The sequence below is a fragment of the Balaenoptera musculus genome, chromosome 19 (genome assembly GCF_009873245.2).
Source record: "Balaenoptera musculus isolate JJ_BM4_2016_0621 chromosome 19, mBalMus1.pri.v3, whole genome shotgun sequence".
Lineage (NCBI taxonomy): Eukaryota > Metazoa > Chordata > Mammalia > Artiodactyla > Balaenopteridae > Balaenoptera > Balaenoptera musculus.
Window position 1 is genome coordinate 48,447,810 of NC_045803.1, and position 20,529 is coordinate 48,468,338.

General features: G+C 43.3%; 1 protein-coding gene across 2 annotated transcripts; it reads right to left on the reverse strand.

Annotated features, from left to right (window-relative positions):
* Window positions 1-797: 797 nt before the first annotated feature.
* On the reverse strand, window positions 798-18,497 carry TMEM170A (transmembrane protein 170A). Of its 2 annotated transcripts, none has more exons than XM_036834838.1 (3): window positions 18,239-18,497; window positions 5,525-5,626; window positions 798-3,012 (listed from the first exon to the last, which is right to left on the reverse strand). In XM_036834838.1, the coding sequence occupies exons 1-3, from the start codon at window positions 18,369-18,371 to the stop codon at window positions 2,882-2,884; spliced, it is 366 nt and encodes a 121-aa protein (XP_036690733.1). In that variant the 5' UTR covers window positions 18,372-18,497; the 3' UTR covers window positions 798-2,881. The 2 variants fall into 2 exon arrangements, with proteins under 2 accessions (XP_036690733.1, XP_036690732.1); XM_036834837.1 differs by having other exon boundaries at window positions 5,456-5,626.
* Between the last annotated feature and the right edge of the window lie 2,032 nt (window positions 18,498-20,529).

Sequence of the window (20,529 nt, forward strand, 5' to 3'; positions counted from 1 at the left end):
TTAGATCATTTTGACTGTAGCATTTGGTGAAATAATCTAATACAAAAAGCTGAGCTGATTTTAGCCACAACCAGCCTGACAGAGTGCACAAAAAAGAAATGCACGTACACAGAACCTTCTGCATGTGGACAGCTAATGGCACCAGGACTTCACATTCCAGGAAATGGTCTCCTAGGGAAGGTTGGTATGCACTGCAGTTGTAATAAGAACTTAATTCAAACCAGAGCAGCTTTTGGAATCAAAAGCTAACATACAATTTAAAGACTTAGAAAACATAAGGGCTTAAAGATAATTATTTGCATGAACTTTTTCTCACCTAGTTTAGACATATCCTAGGTAATGTTTTGCTGAAAAAAAAAAATGAGTTAACAGCACAAAGAGACATCTTTATCTTGGAATATTCATTACTCATTTGTATACGGATTTAAGTTTACGTGAAACGCCTTTACCCTAAAACCTCAATATTAAAGAATCCAGAAATCAGCTTTTTATGGTTGGGGCTGCCTCCTTCCCACTCATAGAAAAAAGGAAAAGTGATGCACAGCTAAGGGAGGGGTGGTTGCACGTGTCTCTAGGAAAGTCAGTAGTTGGCAAAACTTCTCAGAAGCTATATGTGATAAGATAAAATGTTCAACACAAATGCCAATATTTTTTCATCTGGGCCACCACCCCCAACTAATTGTGTATTTGAGATGAGAAATTAAAAAGAAAAATAAACTCTAAGGGGGAATAGACATTCCTTATCATTCAAATAGTTTCTCCCTGAAAATATTTCAAGCCACAAATCTCAAGCTATATAAAGTCTATATACATTTATTCACAGGAGAATGTTCACAGACTGGGATGGATGAAACATTCAATAATTTGAAGATACACTTTATATTTGAAGTTTTTAAAAAGAGTGGATAATCAAACAAGAAACAGATGAAAACAAAGACAACTTTCAAAATGCATTAATTTTTGTGTCTTGGCTCTAAAAGAAAAATAAACCAAATAAATCATGGATCAGTATGTTCAAAAATTAGTATTTAGGGGGAGGAGCCCACTGACCACTGGCCCATGTTCAATTTGTGAAATTCTATCCAAAGGAATGTTTTAGGTGAGAATGCTAAGAGGCATCCTTCAATAGAGATAATTAAAATAATTTCCTACAACAAATTTCTTAAACTGAAGGGCTACTTTTCCAAATCCAGCTCACTGAACTGAAAAATGGAGTCTTCAACTAAAGACTTAAAAATTTGCTTGAAAGAAAGATTTGAGCATTGGAGAGTAATCTTGTTGGGGAATTTGTAAAGACATTTGCCTACATTCCAACTCCTGTAATTTTCCACCTAGTCTATGTGTATATAACACTATAATTTTGATAAGTGGTCTAATGGACGATTAGTTAAAAGAAAATGTCCAGTTACTTTTTGTGATCCTTTGTAATTTTTCTCTTTGACTATCCCTGGTAAATTGGTACTCCTGGCTGTTTTTAATCAGAAGCCAGAGTGCATATTGCTTTAAATCAAATAGAATTGCACACGACCTCATGGGCAGTTAGCCTTACACTCACAATGAAAACCTTCCTTTAAAAATGTCAGATTTAATTACCAGAAACTATTTTGAAAACAGATAACATCGATTGTATTTCATACAGAACAGTTTAGGTGGTAAGGATAAAGTTAGATAATTTTTGCAATCCTTTTTCTTTTGAAGGTTACAGTTTTCAGGCCTTTAAATGAAAAAGTAAGTTAGGCATTAGAAGAAAAATTAAAATAGCTAAAATTGGGTTTTAAAAAACTCTGATATTTAATTCTCTTTAAGGATATAAATTCTCTTGAAGGAAAATGTAAAGGGCACAGTGGAAGGCATATCTGAAAATTAAACTTTAGGCACTTTCTGGGAGTGATACCCAATACTGTAAAAGTGAGCTGAAGACCCACCACTAGGTAACCACATTAAGACTAGGAAATCCATAACCACTAACTCTAGTTTAAGCTGCACTTATACAATTTTTCAAGAGCCATGAGTAAACCAAAGTCACTAAGAAAAACAGTAACAGAATGTTTAAAGTATCTTTTTGTGCATGTGCCTCAATGTTCAAAGAGTGTCCTAAACAATCTGGGTGAAAATTTTCAACTCCCAACTATTTAATAGGGTATGTTTCCAATTAAACTAAATAAAAGCAATAGAATAAAAGTTATAGGAAGAGGTAGTACAGGAGCTTTGGGGGAAAAAGTCTCAATTATCTAGCTTATTTTGATAAAATGTACAAAAAAACAAATTCACATCTCTTAAAATATATTAAATAATCAGAGGTCAAGATAGTTATCCATAAAAATGTCACATCATTCAGTAGTTAGCTCCTTTTTCTTTAAACAGTGGAATCGAAGCCACTACTTGAGTTATAGATTTTTTGTGTGTGCAACAAATTTCACCAAATTTGTTCACAACACTATATTCAACCAAAACCTACTTGGCACTTACTGTCATGAAGATGTAGCAAGAGATGAGTTTGCCAAATTTTAATCAAGATTAGATCAAGTTAGATTTTAGTACAGTATACTCTGCTCAGAAATAAACTAATATGATCCATAGTTTCTCTGAAATATGCAACGTTGCATTTTCTCACAGAACATTATAAATTTCAGTGTGAAGGATGCCAACCTTCATCAGAAAGAAAGAAAAGAAACTTGATTTGTTTTCGTTGAGAACAATGAGTCCAAAGAGATCTTTAATTCCTGGAGCTTCAAATTGAAGAAAGGACTGAAATGTTCTTCATATACCTTTTCATCCAAGTTGCTTCCCGTTTGAAGAACTAAGAAAACACATTCCATACTGTATTCTTTTTGAGGATTCTATGAAACTTAGGTTCGCCATCATAGCACAAGGGTATGTGCTATAGAGTAGCTAAAATCCGTAAAAAGGAGACCACCACTACACAAAACGTCTGTCCAGTGCCCAAGGTGAGGGCTTCAAATGGAATCATTTCCTTTCCTGCTGCTCGGTACACTCCGGCAATTGCTGCACCTGTTCAAAAATTCAAGAATGTTTAAAAAAAAAAAGGTTAATATAATCAGGAAAATATAGCACTTAAAATTCTACCAGTAGAATGTTCTAAATTTTTTACATTAAAATTTAGACATTACAGAAATGTTTTGTTTTGTCTATTCTTTTTGCTGACTACTCTAGGTTTTAAGTATTCCTTATATGGTTTGCAAATCACTGACAAGTGATTTTAGGTGTTGAAAAGTGAATCCTTTAAACTGAGAGTCTCCTAGATTTATTGAATAAAATCACCTGGAAGTCATAGCCGAAATCACAAAGACGGCAATTTCCACGTAACCTGATTACAAACTCAAAAACATCTCTTATTCCGCATGCATTTAACAGGTACCTAACAAATTCTTGGCAATAAATGACAAAGAATCTTCCCTGTGGGACTGAGCAAGAAATATTTCAGGAGCAGCCACAGGGAAACCCCACTCTACTTTGTACTATACTCAGAGTTCCCCTCAAGAAATGGATGGAGAAAGGGGTGGGAAAAGGAAAAGAGGGGGACCCTAAGCCTATCAAGTTGCTATTCATTCAAAGGGCGAGAGGTGAGGGATACTTGGGGAGTCCTTTCTGTTACCCACATCATTAATCGTTTTTATTATGTTAGTCACTGTAACTTCCTAGAAATTGAGTAAACAAAACAAAACAAACATCTCTCTCTACCCAGGTACCCTGAATTGCTCACAGGGACTCAGCGTTGTACAAAGAAAGTCAAGATTTCAATAGTTTGAAAATAACAGATCCAAACATCTCAGATGACTGCCCAACCGCCCCCCGCCCCACCTCAAAATGCTCCAAACGGAATTCTCCTTGATCACAGAAGCTAGCTGGAGACACAAGACAGAAACACAAACATGAAGCAGATTCTGAGTAATGCAAGATGAAATATAGTGTTTCAATCAAGTGTCTACATCTTTTACAAATGTGATGTGATGGTATATTGACATATTTTAAGGAGAAGAAAGAACAATACTAATCAATACCTGTGTTGGTTGCCAGGAACATTTGTGACTTTGAAATGCCCACCGCCAGAGGCAATGCACAAACACTGTGCTACTAACATCTGAAAGGCACATGTTCCATTGGGCCCCTTTGTAATTTGTCTCCAAAAAAAGTGGGTTGAGTCGGAAGAAGCTTAAAGAAGTTGAACTGGGTCCCAAAGTGGGATTTGGATGATTAAGGGAAGACAGGAAAAAGCAAACCAGAAGGAGCAGCAAATGGGAAGGGAATAGATTGTATGCACTAGAGTCGAAGAAGGACATGAACACGACATTTACTGCACAATTACTATGTGGTAGATATTCTGGTTAAGTATTTTATATTCACATTTTTTCAATTAGTCATCACACAGCATCCCTATTTTACTGATGAGAAATCTGAAACAGGTCCTGGGGAACAGTAATCCAGCAAGGAAACTGGAGCAGAGGGTCTCTAAAGATAGCAGTAGGTGATATAGTTAAAAATATTTTTTAAGGCCAGTTATGGAAACTCCTTAATGCAAACAGGAGAAAACTGGCCTCCTCCCCCGTGTTATCACAAAGGTTTCATCATCTATGGAACACAGAGAAACTAGGCCACCTTGTCCCCCCAAAAAATCCCTCAAGTCAGAGAGGGAGATTTCTGCTTGAAGCTCAAGGTTTAAATTCACAGTGAAAAAAATTTATGTTTACATGTATACCTAGAAAAAAGTCTGAAAGCATACACCAAAATGCAAACTGTGGATACCACTTAGGAATGCAGTAATGGAGGATTTTTAGTTTTGCTTTCTTATAATTTTTAATTTATATAGAATATACATGTTATTTATATTTCATTATGAGCTTAAAAATGATTTAAACTTACTCTCATCCCTTCGACATGAGCAAAAGCCACACCTTCCCCCAAAAAAACACCAGACAGGTAAAAATAATTTATAATTATGAATGTTACTCCAATTCTTATTCAGAAAGTCCTGAGAGGAAAAAACAACCAGGTACTTTTCTAAATAATAATTCTTGTCATTAGAATTATTCTTCCATCCTTAAAATAACTACACCTGGATGAGTGGAAGTAATTTGTCAACCAGCTTGCAAGGTCACAAATCAGTGAAGTGACAGCTGAAGAGAAAGGAGGAGTAGCTTCCAAAAAGACAAATATCTTCTTTTGCTAGTGACCTATTTCACAAGATCTGTCTCACAAAGCTTAACATGGCTTCCCCGAAGCCAGCGAGACAAAGTCTGACTCAGTAAGTCAACGATGTTAGCCAAATAAGGGGGGCACTGGGGTGAGAAAAAAACAATACATAAAAAAAACAGGATCTGTGGTTAAAGATCACTCTTTCTTCTTCATCTCACTGAGACATGTTTCTAAAGCGGTTCCTAAAATTAACTAACTAGTCAAATGAAACATTTTGACTGTATTTTAATGTCTAACATACTTGTCAAGATTCCAGCAGTAATTGGTCCCACGATGCCCATCAACAGGATGCTTACAGACATGAACCTACCATATTTGTGATGTCTGAGGGTGAAGAGGGCCAGTAATCCAGCAGGGACATGAAAGAAGAGAGAGGACACCAGTGCCCACAGGAACACACCATACCACATCTCTACAAGGGAAAGCAAAGAAAGGTCGTACATCACCGCCTTTCCCAGTGCAGTCATTACAAAGGGGTAGCCACTATGCCCAGTTATTTCATTTTTAAAACCATTCAGTTGCAATGAAGGTTCATCAGTCAAATATCCAAACATTGATGGTTTTGGAGGGATAAGTAAACTATGGCCACCACCTGTTTGTATACATAAACTCTTACTGGAACACAGCCATGCCCATTCATTTAAGTCTTGTCTATGGCTGTTTTCAAGCTACAAGAGCAGGGCTAAAACAGTGACAGAGACCATATGACCTGCAAAGCCTAAAATATTTACAATCTGGCCCTTTACAGAAAAGGTTGGCCAACCCCTGACAAGCTACCTGTACTCCCAAACACTGAAGAAAAGGTTCACTCAGATTTGAAAATTCACTTAAATGATTTCCCTCCCATAAGGACAAATGTAAGTACCACTGATAGGGTGCTATGCAGTCAATGCCTGACGACCATCCCTGCCTTCTTGATTATTCAGTCATCTCAAAAGGAAAAGCTCTACATACAATTACATTCATTCAACAATCATTTTCAAGACAATGCAGTAAATATCAACCCATCATCTCCTATTAGGGTATCAAAGCTCTTTAAGACATGAAATAAATACCAGAATATGTAAATGTTTCGCTTAAGGCCAAATGGCAAGTGAGAGGGCAGGTTAGAAGAGGAGCTGGTTCTGTCCCTCTTAGGGTGACAGTAACTCAGGAAACATTAAAATATTTGTCCAACAACTATGTATACAAACCTATGCATGAGATATCTTGGAAAATACAAAAAAAGGAAGAGATACCATCCTGCCCTTATGACTTTACGATTTAGCAAATGGCAGACATAACATTTTCCCCCAGTGCGCCCAGGCATGGCTTCAGAATTCTCAAGAGAGCTCTTTACCCATATATGGATATAATGAAGGTGTCACACTAGATGAAATCTGTTGTCCATCCCTGCACTTGAGGCAGGTAAGTAACAGGCAATTTTAAAAATCAGTCAACAGCTCAACTGGGGTTTCTGCACCACAGCACTACTGACGTCTGAACCATTTAACTCTTTGTTGTGGGAGGCTGTCGACTGCAGGAATGTGGAGCAACACCCCTGGCCTCTACCCTCTGGATGCTGGTAGCACGCTCTCCCGTTGTGACAACCACAATATCCTGACATTGTCACACGACCCCTGTGGGCGTAATTACCCTGGTTAAAAACTGCTGACCTGACTGAAGCAAAGAGTTTATAAGAGTAACAGTAGTTAAGGACGCAAAGATAGATGGGGTCACATTACGGTGGGCTTTGAAGGCCAAACTAAGGACTTCAACATGTAAGCCCTAGAAGGTACCATCAAAGGTTTTTTGAGCAGTAAAGGGTTGTCAGCACAGTATTTCACAGGTGGCACCTTACACTCCCAGTAGGAACACAAACTAGAAAGCCATCTCTGGAGGGTAAATTGGAAGTGTGTATCCAAAATAGTCAACTGTGCATACCCTTTGCCACAGTGATTTTACTTCCAGGAATACACAAGGGCAAGGACAAGGTCACGAGGTTCCTGACAGCACTGTCTGTACTGGCAAAAACTAGACACCAACTGCATGTCTGTCGATGGAGGACTTGTGAAACATGTTATGGTGCATCCGCATAATGAAACGTTACACAATCAATAAAAATAGGAGCAGCTCTTTAAATACTGATGGGGTAAGATGCCCAAGCCACATTGGGAAGTAAAAAAACATAAGTTTCAGAATAGTATGTAGAATAAGATCCTGTTTTTGTGAAAACAAAAAACAAAAGAAACAAATGTGTGTAAATGCTTCTGTCTACTCAGAAAAATCTGGACATATGTTTATTTAATAAATATTTACAACATGCACAGGCACTGTTTTAAGTGTTTGACAAATATTAACTCGTGTAATTCTCAAAGTAGCTCTATGAAGCACATATTAATATCTCTGACTCTTGGATGAGGAAACAGAAGCAGAGGGAGGTGAGGAAACTTGCTGGAGTCCACACTGCAGCACGAGGCAGAGCCCAGGTTGACCCACGCTGGAAGCAACGCCCTCACCCTCTGTGCCACCTCTTACTGTATATTAAGATATAGAAAATTGTTATTTCTGGAGAATAGGATGGGCTGGGGGAGGGTTTATGACCATTCACTTTTTACTTTGATAAAACAAACAAAGCGGGGGCTTCCCTGGTGGCGCAGTGGTTAAGAATCCGCCTGCCAATGCAGGGGACACGGGTTCGAGCCCTGGTCCGGGAAGATCCCACATCCTGCGGAGCAACTAAGCCCGTGTGCCACAACTACTGAGCCTGCGCTCTAGAGCCCGCGAGCCACAACTACTGAGCCTGTGTGCCACAACTACTGAAGCCCACATGCCTAGAGCCTGTGCTCCTCAACAAGAGAAGCCAACGCAATGAGAGAGAAGCCTGCGCACCGCAATGAAGAGTAGCCCCTGCTCGCTGCAACTAGAAAAAGCCTGCACACAGCAACAAAGACCCAATGTGGCCAAAAATAAATAATAAAATTAAATTAAATTAAATTTAAAAAAAAAAGCTTGGGAATTCTCTGGTGGCGCAGTGAATAAGACTCCACGTTCCCAATGCAGGGGGCGCACGTTCAATCCCTGGTCAGGGAACTAAGATCCCACGTGCCATGGGGCGCAGCCAAAAAACGGGGGAAAAAAAAAAAGAGCGACCAGTGAGGAGCATCAGTGGGCTGGGGGAGAGGGGAGAGGGGAGAGGGGAGAGGGGAGAGGGGAGAGTGGCAAAGGGGAGGGCCAGGGGCTTTTCTTGAAGCTGCGTCTGAGTTGTAAGCACATTGTTGTGTGTGGTTTTTCCCAAATCAATTTATTTTTACTCTTGTTGGGAGGAGGGGAGGAGGGGTTAGAGAGCCAGGGGTGATTAGAGGTGGGGCCAAATCCCCACCAGGCACCCTCCACACTCTCACTGATGGCTGCACTAATTCTCTGCACATATTAAGTCAAAGTTTCAATTAATACCATATTCTACATACACCTAGATTAGGATGTCTCGCTCTTGGTTGCTGTTGTTGTTTTTAATTAATTTTTTTTTTTTTTTTACTGCATTGGGTCTTTGTTGCTGCGCACGGGCTTTCTCTAGTTGTGGCGAGCAGGGGCTACTCTTTGTTGGGGTGCGCGGGCTTCTCATTGTGGTGGCTTCTCTTGTTGCGGAGCACGGGCTCTAGGCATGTGGGCTTCAGTAGTTGTGGCTTGTGGGCTCTAGAGAGCAGGCTCAGTAGTGGCGCATGGGCTTAGCTGCTCCGTGGCATGTGGGATCTTCCCGGACCAGGGCTCGAACCCGTGTCCCCTGCATTGGCAGGCAGATTCTCAACCACTGCGCCACCAGGGAAGTCCTTTTTTTTTTTTTTTAATATTTATTTATTTGGCTGCTCCAGGTCTTAGTTGCAGCATGTGGGATCTTCGTTGCGGCGTGCGGGATCTTTAGTTGTGGCATGCAAACTCTTAGTTGCAGTATGTGGGATCTAGTTCCCTGACCAGGGATCGAACCCAGGTCCCCTGCATTGGGAGTGCAAAGTCTTAACTGCTAGACCACAGGGAAGTCCCTCGCTCTTGTTTTGGATGGAAGGCTCTCAATAAAAGCATCAGGGACACCTCATCTAGGGCTCAATGCTTATTAAAAATAACAAACGACTGAGGGTGTTTTGGTACTTCTGTTCTGGTGACAAATTATCAGATAGCTACAAAAGGTTTCAAACCACTGGTATGAGTTTTCTTTTTCTTTCTGCTGAACAAGATACATCTTCAGAATAATTTTATAATACTGTCGAAACTTGTCTATTCTGTTTGATGGTGTTTAGCAAATTGTTAAACCAAGTCTAAATCATGTAATATGGAGTATAAAGTGATTAAACAGTAATGTCCCAAGCTTAAAACTTAAATATATATAAAATAAAAAAACGAATATATGTATAATATGTAAAATAATATATGTATACTAAGTACTGCTCTTCCTCCACCAAAAGAATCACACACACATACACACACACACACACACAAACACACACACACATAAACAAAAAAACCCTTTCCAGTCAATAGTGTCTATCAGAAATTGTGGGCAGGATTCTCAATCCTCAGGGTTTGGGTCCCCATCGTCTTCAGGAACAAACCTGTATGGTTAGTCCCCTACACACGAACCTTGAAGTTGAAAACTTTCAAAGATGCGAACATGCGTTCCATCAACATCAGGCGTGAGTGAAATTGCAGCTTGCCCTCCGTCTCCTGTTGCTGGCGATCCTTCAGCTCTACCATCTCCCACCTCCTCTCCCTCCTCCAGTCAGTGACTCTTCTTGCCTGTTCCCTCGATGCCAGCCCCTGTATGCCAGCTGTTGTACTGCACTACTGTACTTTTCAAGGTACTGTACTGTAAGATTAAAAATGTTGTCTCTATTTTTTGTGTTTATGTATTATTTGTATGAAACCTATTACAGTACAGTACTACATAGCCGATTGTGTTAGTTGGGTACCTAGGCTAACTTTGTTGGACTTACGAACAAATTAGATTTACGAACGTGCTCTCGGAACGGAACTCATACGTAGGGGACTTACTCTACCAGATACCACTGCAGCCTACTTTCCAGCCTCGGGCACCAGCCCTTCTTGCTTCCACAGCCCAGGAGACTTGCCCTCTCTTCTTGGCAGCAGCTCCAGAGGCTGCAGAGTCTGGTGTTCAGGTACTGCCCCTCCCTGATAAATCCCTCCTGCCTGGGCCGCTGCTGTTGCACCCTGGCCTCCCCCGCCCAAGGCCCCCTTGTGTACCACCCACTGCCAGCTCATCCCCAAGCCACAGGACAGCGTCATGCAGTTCCCTGCTAAAGCAGTAACCCCGTCTTCAATCCCACAGTCCTTCCCAGCTCCTCCCCAAATCACTTAAGAGACTCTGAACTCCATTACACCACCCAGTGTGCACAGAACTCTATAAGGACACCAGGAATGCCACTACCCAGGGGTGGACAAACGGGATACAAACCTGCCTCCAAGACCCCAGAGCAGCTGCCGTCTTGGCTGCTGTCTGCCACCAATGACATGAGACCACTCCTGGGCCTAGCTGTCACGGGGCTTCTGCTGGAGCGCCCCAAATTTGAGAGACAAGCACTGCTTTCCGCAGCAACTCAAGGCACTACTGGAGCTTGGCTTCTTACTGGCTGCCACAGAACCATCGGGGCAGTGAACTGGCAGGTGAGGCCTTGATCTGCCAGAGACACACTAAGTTGGTAACTTCAGTAAAAGTGGGTCTGGACACTCGGGTGTTCTACTCAACTGCTATGGACTGAATTCATGTGCGGCAGCCCTAATCCGACAGGACTGTGGCCTTATAAGAGGAAGACTCTGATCTCTCTCTCTGTCTCTTGTTCTCTTTCTCTCCCCATCATGTGAGGACATATCAAGAAGGTGGCCCAAGAGGGGCCTCACCACAACCTGACCATGCCGGCACCCTCATCTTGGACTTCCAGTCTCCAGAACTGTGAGAAAATATACTTCTGTTGTTTAAGCCACTCAGTCTGTGGTATTTTGTTCTAGCAGCCCTAGCAGACATCACTCAGCTGTTCCCACTTCTCTGGAGCACAGCACCTGCCCAAGGAGGCCTGCTGGGCTATCAACTCATATCTCGATTTTCCTGAAAGCTGAAAGGAATCTGTTTGCAAACAAGATCTGGCACAGCAGGTCCGCTCCTCCCTGAGTCTCTGAGAAGGAGAAGCACCATGCACCTTCCTATAACCCTGAGCTACATCCATCAGCTAGCTCAGTGCCTACATATTTTATATCGCATCACTTAAGTCACTCTAAGTAGGAAAAAAAGGCTGTATTACATTAGATGAGTAGTACAATTTATAAAACACTTTTCAGATGGATGGGATTATTACAGGACTGTAACAGCTAAGGCAAACCTCAATCAATAAAACATTTTTTAAAAACTAAGTGATTTCCCTTTAATCTACTGCGCCTTAATTTGCCATCTATTTAATAGCTATTTATTGATTATCATATAGTACTTTTCATTCCCCTGGGTCAACACACGGTCAAAAATCTTTGTCTACATATCTTACAGTATTTCCTTGTTCACTGTTTCAAATAAAGTGCATTATCTTCAGCTTTGTTTACTCTGGCAGCTAAAGTCACATCATTTCCCCATGTTGAAGAATAAATCAGGTTATTAATCTGAAATAAAAGATTATAAGGAGAGGGACTTCCCTGGTGGAGCAGTGGTTAAGAATCTGCCTGCCAATGCAGGGGACACAGGTTCGAGCCCTGGTCTGGGAAGATCACACATGCCACGGAGCAACAAAGCCCGTGTGCCACAACTACTGAGCCCACATGCCACAACTACTGAGCCCGCGCACCTAGAGCGCACAAGAGAAGCCACCGCGATGAGAAGCCCACGCACCGCAATGAAAAGCAGCCCCCCCTCGCCGCAACTAGAGAAAGCCCGCACGTAGCAACGAAGACCCAACACAGCCAAAAGTAAATAAATAAATTTAAAAAAAGAGAAACTGCCATCGAAGTGGTTTCATTAAAAAAAAAAAAAGATTATAAGGGGAAATCAGACTAAGCACTGGTGACAGAAGAGGCCCCAAAGATGCCCACATCCTCAACCCCCGAGCCTATGAAAATGCGACCTTACATAACAAAAGGGAGTGTGCAGGTGTGATTAGATTAAGCATCTTGGGATGGTGGGGGTTAGCCTGGATTTTATAGGTGGGCCTAATGTAATCAAGGGTTCTTGTAAGAGCGTCAGAGTCAGAGAGATTTGAAGATGCTATGCTGCTGGCTTTAAAGATAGAGGAAGGAGCCATAGGCCAAAGGATGCAGGTGACCTCTAGAAGCTGGAAAAGACAAGAAAACAAATTCTCCCTAGAGCCTTCAGAAGGAAGGCAGCTCTGCTGACCCACTTTGGACTTCTGACCTCCAGGACCGTAGGATGACAAGCCACTAAATTTGTCCTAAGTTGTTTCAGTAGCAACAGCAAACTAACACAAGCACTGGGAGTTCATTCATTCAGCAAATATAATACTTACTGAGCCCATTCCATATGCCGGGCACGTCAGTGAACAACAAAAACAAAAATTTAAAAAAGACACAGATCCCCGCCCACAGGGTGTTTGTATCTTTAAGAATATTTTTCAGACAGATATTTGAGTTAAAGAGAAAAGCCACACAGATTTCAGAATCCTCTAGGTGAGTCCTGTGTTAACAAAAGGGGTTTGTAACGGCTGGCTCCCCAGCCCTCTAGCCTCCACAGCTGAGTCACCTCATTTCCAAGCAAGGCCTCAAGACCAACCTGGCCCCAATCAGCAGAAATGGAAATGGGACTCGTGAGGCTTGGCACCCAGCCATCCTTTCAGCTGGCCCCACTCTGCCTTATGTTCCAGGTCGAACAACTGTATGAGCACAGCCAGTGCCTCTGAGGCCAGGGTTCTAAGTAAACCGCCTCGGTCCTGGGAACTGCAGTCCTACTCAGTCCTGCGACTCGGTGCCGGACCGCCTAGATGCTAACTGCCATCAGCCTGCACCTGTCCACACTGCCCGCTGTGAGAGCCCTCTCTTACCCAACCCCACCTACCTGCCAGGGGATCCGTCTGTTCCCCTGTGAAATACTAACATATATATACTGGTCTCTACTCCTGATTCCCGACGCAGAGCTCCTAAAACCCTTGTAGATAATGGTGCTAGGAAAATCTTTTGTTCTAACACTTCGTCTTTGACCCTGGTTCCTGATGCAGAGCTCCTAAATCCCTTGGAATTTCCAGGAGTGTCTTTTGTTCTCATGAGGCAACTCTTGGTGGGCTCCTGGGTGGTCAACAGAAAGACCAAGCCATGACCATAAGCTTGCAACTTTCAGCACCACCCTCCATGCTCTGGAGAGGGGACAGAGGCTAGAAGGGAGTTAATAATCGGTCATACCTAGGTGATGAAGCCTCCGTAAAAATTCCAAAGGTACAGAGTTCAGAGAGCTTCTGGGTTGGTGAAAACATCTATGTGCTGGGAGGGTGGCCCCCCCCAGCTCCAGAGGGACAGAAGCGCCTGTGCTCGGGGACCCTTCCCGACTTCACCCTATGTACCTCTCTATCTGGTGTTCATTTCCAACCTTTAATATCCTTGGTGATATACCAGTAACCTAATAAGTAAACTGTTTTCCTGAATTCTATGAGCTGCTCTAGCAAAATAATTGAACGAGAAGGAGGACATGGGAACCTCAGCTGGTCAGAAGCACATGGGACAACCTGGACTTTTGACTGGCATCTGAAGTTCGGGGTTGGGGCAGTCTTGTGGAACTGAGCCTTTAACCTGTGGGATTGGATGCTGACTCCAGGTAGCCAGTGTCAGAACTGAATCGAATTGTAGGACACCCAACTGGTGTCCCAGAATTGCTTGATGCATGGAAAAACCACACATCTGGCGCCAGAAGTGTTTGAGTGTAGCAGCAGTGTGAGAGTAAAGGAAAACAGCGAGTTTTTCCTAGACACTCTTCCTCTCCTAACAATGACGACTTGCCCCCCAGGACTACCAGCAGTGGGCTGCCACCTCTCTCCTGAGGCCATTGCCTAACTGCCCACTCATCCCTTGTTTCTGTGTGCCCCTCTGGCCTGCCTCAATCCCAGCGGTCTCTTGGGCCTAGCCTGGCTAGATCTTATCTGTCCTGATCTGGCCTTCCATCTATTCTCCACACAAAGCCAGAAAGTCAGTGCTAATGGGAACAAGGTTTCTTGTTGGGGTGATGAAAATATTCTAAAGTTGCTTTTTGTGATGGTTGCAAACTCTGCAAAAAATCATTAAATTGTATACTTTAAAAAAAAAAAAAGTAAGTCAGATCATCCTTCCTCTGCTCAAAACCCTCTAATATGGCTTTCTGGGATCTGACCTCACTTCCTCTCCCTGCCTTGCCCACCCTGTTCCACCCACTGCACTGGCCTCCTTCATGTTGCTTAACAAGCTCCGGTCCCAGGGCCTCTGAACCTGCTGCCCCTCGCCCACAAGGCTCTTCTCCCAACGGCTGCGGGGCTTGTTCCTCATTCCCTTCAGATTTCTTCTCCAATGGCACCATGATAGAGGGCCTCCTTGTGACCTTAAGTAAAACAGCATTCCACTTGACACACAACACCTGCCACTTACTATCCCCCTACCCTGTCTTACACTCACCACCATCTGTTCCTTTCCATACTTTAAAAAAAAATTTTTTATTGGAGTATAGTTGCTTCACAATGTTATGTTGGTCTTTTCCATACTTTTAAATTTTGTTTTCTCTTTCCCCTTTAGAAAGAAAGTTCTTTTGTTTTGTTTACTAACACACCTTTACTTGGTGCCTAGAAAACAACAGACACACAATAGACACTGAGTAAATATTTGTTGACTGAATGAGTAAATGACTGATCCAAGTGTGACCTATTCTTGATTCCAACAACAGCACAACCAAAACATTAGTGAGTTTTAGTTTATCAGAAGATACACTTTGACACTGAAGGTATAATGAAATTCACACCTTCAGAAAGTGAATGTTATTCCTGATACAGGAAAAAAAAAAATCTGCCTTTCATAGCACTCAGATTTGTTAAAAATGACACCACCAACAACAAAAGAAATCTGAACAACTTGCAATAAGGAGGGTTAGGCAGGAACCTAAATAGCTAAATTGCAAATGCAGGTTTAAAAAAAAATCAATTCAAAGCTTCCTAACAGTGATAAACCGCAGACTATTTCAGAGCAATGATTTTGCCATATCGAGTTGGCATAAAATGCAAGGAACCTTTTCTGTGGGGCCAAAATAGAAACAATTCCAGAATCAGGGCAGTGAACGACATTCACTGTCAGCAGGCTTTGGTGCCTCCAAAGGGATTACAGTTCATGCACTTACTGTCCATTCCAGCTAAAGAAGAGATATAGCAGGGAGGCTGTGTGTTTACCCAATGTGTTTACCCATCACATTCTGATCAGCTTGCGGTCAAGGGCTTTATCTCATGCATGTTTATACCCCCAGCCCAGAGCCTGCACTTGACCAACGTATACCTGCTAAATGAATGATCCCTGGTGATCACCACCCCCAAGTCATATATTCAAAGAAGTTCCCATAAACTCAAATACATACTGCAGTTTAATATTTCAGAACAATTGCTGAAAGCAAAACAATTCACTTAGCTACAGATTCTCTCCTATGACATGTTAAAACTATTGTTCCAAATCCACTTATCTCAATCTTTTCTTAGAGAAAGAAAAGGCAACTAAAAGCGAGACAGATTGAACAGAATATTCAGTTTCAAAGTATCACCTCACATGATTTATTACAAAAGGATTAAGGTACCCTTACAGTGGACAGATCTGATAAACACCATCTTCACCAAATGATTAAACCTAGTGTTATCAATAAAGGTACAAACTGACACTAAATGTCTCCTGATGAGGTGCCCTGGGAAGTGGACAACATCACCTGTGTAGGCAGCATTCTGAACAAAAATATTTAATCTGAATCTAATCACGAAGAAAAAAATGAGATAATTTAGATTATGGAATATTCTATGAAACAATTAGCCTGGACTTCAAAAATGTCTGTCCCAAGAAACTGAAACAAGGATGGAGGAACTGTTCTAGATTCAACAAGACTAAAGAGACATGACAACTAAATGCAATGTGGGACCCTTGATTAGATCCTGGAATTTAAAAAAAAACAAAGGAGGGACTTCTCTGGTGGTCCAGTGGGTAAGACTCCATGCTCCTAATGCAGAGAGCCCAGGTTTGATCCCTGGTCAGGGAACTAGATCCCACATGCATGCTGCAACTAAGAGTTTGTATGCCGCAACTAAGAAGTCCCACGTACTGCAATGAAGATCTGGCGCAACCAAAATTAAAAAATAAATTAAAAAAAAAAAGGAAAAAAGCTAAAAATGGCATTATTTGAACAACTGGGAAAATTGGGAAAATCTAAATAAGGCCAATATATTAGATAATATTCTATCAATGTTAAATTTCTTGGGTGTGATGTGTTTTTTTTGTTGTGGCAGAAAATGTCTTCATTCTAAATGATACGTGCTGAAATATTAGGCGTCAAGCGTTGTCACTTCTGTAACTTCCTTTCAAAAGGCTCGCAGAAAGTAAAAATGTTATGGGTATGCATATATATATTTAGAGAGGAAGTGAAAGAATCAAAATGTTAATAATGAATCTAAGTAAAGGGCATATAGATATTGGTTATACTATCATTTCAATTTTTCAGTAGGTTTGAAAATTTTCCAAATAAAGAGTTGTGGGAAAAGTAAGGAAACAATGAAAGCAGACCGATCCAGCTCAGTACTGCCTCCAGACTGCATGAACATTTCATTTTTTGGACAGTGTCTCCAGAATGCCATATATTTCTGTTGTCACTGTCAAATGTGATCTTAGTACCTTTTGATACCTTTTGCCAGATTATCGTTTTAGGCATGATTTCAAGCTAACATCTGCATCTGCCCCAACACGGTTTTCTTATTAACTATTTCACAAACCTGTCCGGGAAAATACTAGGAAGGTAATACACATCAAGTCCCTGGTGTCCGCTGAATGGCGCCTGGCAGTCGCTGCCCAGCGAAAGAGAAATCACAGGTGCCTTGTTTACAACTGCAGTCAGTAATCCAACCCTCCTTCCTTTGCAGGTCTCAGGCCGGTTCTCGCATTGTTTACTGAGTCAAGGTATCTGCCAGCTATGCGGGAGAGCCCAACCTCACCCTTCAATCACCCCTAACTCAGCCTTCTTGCCTTTAAAGGGCCAACACACAACCATGCTCTCCCGTCAAAGGCTTTATTTTCGGCCTTCCCAAGTAATTTCTCCTCCTCTCAGTTTTCTGAACACGATAGCTTTCTATCTCGATTTCTAATTTTTAAAAACCCTGCTCCCAGGCCCAGCAGAATCTCCAGTGGGTGTAAGAATCAAAAAGAAGCTGCATCAAAGACCTCGAACGCATGAGTGGGAGGTTCGGCAACAGGTCTCAGAAAGTGATTCCTAGAAAGAGAAGCTGGTGGAGGGGGTGGATTTGAACTTGGGTGGTAGCGATCGGCAGACCTCCTCCCCTCGTAAAGGGGTTGGGCTACACTAGAAACAAAGGGTGTGTGAGTTCTGACTGACGGCCCTCAGCCCGGCCGGGACCATGCGCTGTCCGAGCTGGGAAAGCCGAGAGGCCGGCGCGGACGAAAGGGGCTGGGCGGGGATGACCGCCTCCAGTGCCCCATACAAGGAGGGACGGCCGCCTACAGGGCTCTGCCGAGTTCATGTCTGAACCTGGGGCGTCTGGAAACTCCTAAGAGCAAGATCAGTTCGGGCGGTGACTGAGCTCCCTTCACTGACGGGTCCCCAGCGCGGGCTCGGGGTGGCCTGGCCCGAGGGGCCGGCAAGGAAGCGACGGGGGGAGGGGTTAAGGCCCCCAGCTCTCGGCCGAGGGAGAGGGAACCTTCTTCCAAGAGGAAAACAGCCCCCAGCGGGCGGGACGGCGGGGTGCCAGTCTGCTCGCCGGGAAAGGGGCGCCGCCGCGCAGCCGGGCGGCCGCGGCGTGGCACGCAGTGCGCAGGCGCGGGGTGGGGCCGGTACCTGGGAAGGAGCAGAGAGAAGTGGAGTTAGGGCACAAGGTCCCGTTGCCCACGCGCGGCACGAGCTTCAGGCTGAGGATCTGCTGCAGGAGCCCGGCCGACCCCCCGCTGTCGCCGCTCCCCTCGTGCTCCATCCCGCCGCCATTCACCGCAGAGAGGTGGGGGAGAGCGCCTAAGGTGCTGCCGTGGCTCGCTCTCACTCACGGCCCACTCTGCTCTCCGCACCTCCGTCGCCTCAGCGTCACCTTCGGCCGAAACCCTCTTCCTCCCACCCCAACGGCACTGCCAAGTGATGGCTCCTCCCTCCAATCATAGGGCGCCTCAGATGGCAGGGGCGGGGCGAGAGTTGTTCCCGCCCCTGACGTTGCGTACGACTCTCCGAGACCCAGCACCAATGGGCTACGCCCCCTACTGGGGAAGTCTCTCCTGCTACAGTGGGGCGTGCTCTGCTCTGCCCTCCTCTGCAGCGCCACCTATAGGAAAGTAAAGGAATTTAGGTACAGATAGGGAGGGAGGGAGAGATAGATAGACGGGTGGGTGAGTGGGTGGGTGGGTAGATAGGTAGACAGACAGCGGTAGGTATGCAAGTAGACAGGTAGGTAGGTAGGTAGGTAGTAGGTAGGAAGATAAATAAATACGTACATACATATGCATCTGGTAATGAGAATCAGATGGTGCAGCAGTCAGGTGAAAGAAGCTGGAAGACAATGCAGCAATACCTTCAATATTTGGAAGGAAATGATTTTGGGGGAAAACTTCACTTTAAACAAAAAAGGAATATAAGGACATAAGGAATATAGTCAATAATATTGTAATAACTGGGGACAGATGGTTACTACACTTACAGTGGTGATCATTTTGTAACATATGCAAATGTCAAATAACTATGTAGTACACCTGAAACTGATGTAATATTGTAGGTCAACTATATTTCAATTAAAAAATAATTAAGTAAAAAGCATCGTGGGACTTCCCTGGTGGTGCAGTGGTTAAGAATCTGCCTACCAGTGCAGGGGACACAGGTTCGTGCCCTGGTCCGGGAAGATCCCACATGCCGTGGAGCAACTAAGCCCGTGCGCCACAACTACTGAGCCTGCGCTATAGAGCCCACGAGCCACAACTACTGAGCCTGCGTGTCGCAACTGCTGAAGCCCGCACACCTATAGCCCGTGCTCTGCAACAAGAGAAGCCACCGCAATGAGAAATCCATGCACCGCAAGGAAGAGTAGCCCCCGCTCGCCGCAACTAGAGAAAGCCCCCCACGCAGCAACGAAGACCCAATACAGCCAAAAATAAATAAATAAATAAATTTATTTTTTAAAAAAAGCATCGTGCACAAAATATGTAATATTTCCTTTTTTTAAAAGGAATTCCTTTATTTTTATTACTTATTTATTTATTTTTGGCTGTGTTGGGTCTTCGTTTCTGTGCGAGGGCTTTCCCTAGTTGCGGCAAGCGGGGGCCACTCTTCATCGTGGTACGCGGGCCTCTCACTATCGCGGCCTCTCTTGTTGCGGAGCACAGGCTTCAGACGCGCAGGCTCAGTAGCTGTGGCTCACGGGCCTAGTTGCTCCGCGGCATGTGGGATCCTCCCAGACCACGGCTCGAACCCGTGTCCCCTGCACTGGCAGGCAGACTCTCAACCACTGAGCCATCAGGGAAGCCCTGTAATATTTCCTTTGAATTCAAGAACATTAGCAACATTGTTTATTAGAGTTCCCTTTTGAAAGTCTTTGTTTTGGAAGCTTTCTAATGCCAGTTCTCTAACCCTACAACTGGGATTTTGCATCAACCAAGAAACTTTTCTAAAACAAAAATAGTATTTCCAAAAGTCATGAAATATTTAACAATGCTGTCTTTTGGTACAATTCCCAGACTAGCAGAGTGTATAAGAAGTGGAAAAACCAATTATTTTTAGCTTATATAACAATCAATAATGTATCACATTAGGAAACATTATTTTGAATTTAGAATTCTATCCTCAGTCCGATTGTGAACTGAGAAATTTCTGAAAAGCCATTTAGACTTGCAGGACTCAGAGAATGTATGTTTCATGTGTCCTTTTTTAAAAATATATATTTACTTATTTATTTGGTTGTGCTGAGTCTTAGTTGCAGCAGGTGGGCTCCTTAGTTGCAGCATGTGAACTCCTAGTTGCGGTGTGCATGTGGGATCTAGTTCCCTGATCAGGGATCAAACCCGGGCCTCCTGCACTGGGAGCACAGAGTCTTATCCACTGCGCCACCAGGGAAGTCCCATATGTGCTCTTTCTAAGGAAGCTGAGTATGTACT

Coding starts and splice junctions, on each gene's coding strand:
- TMEM170A (XM_036834837.1), bottom strand. CDS start 18,371: ATGGAGCACGAGGGGAGCGGCGACAGCGGGGGGTCGGCCGGGCTCCTG. Junction 5,627..18,238: donor TTCTCTCTGCTCCTTCCCAG/GTACCGGCCCCA, acceptor TTTCCCTTGTAG/AGATGTGGTATGGTGTGTTC. Junction 3,013..5,455: donor TACTGCTGGAATCTTGACAA/GTATGTTAGACA, acceptor ATTTTTGAACAG/GTGCAGCAATTGCCGGAGTG.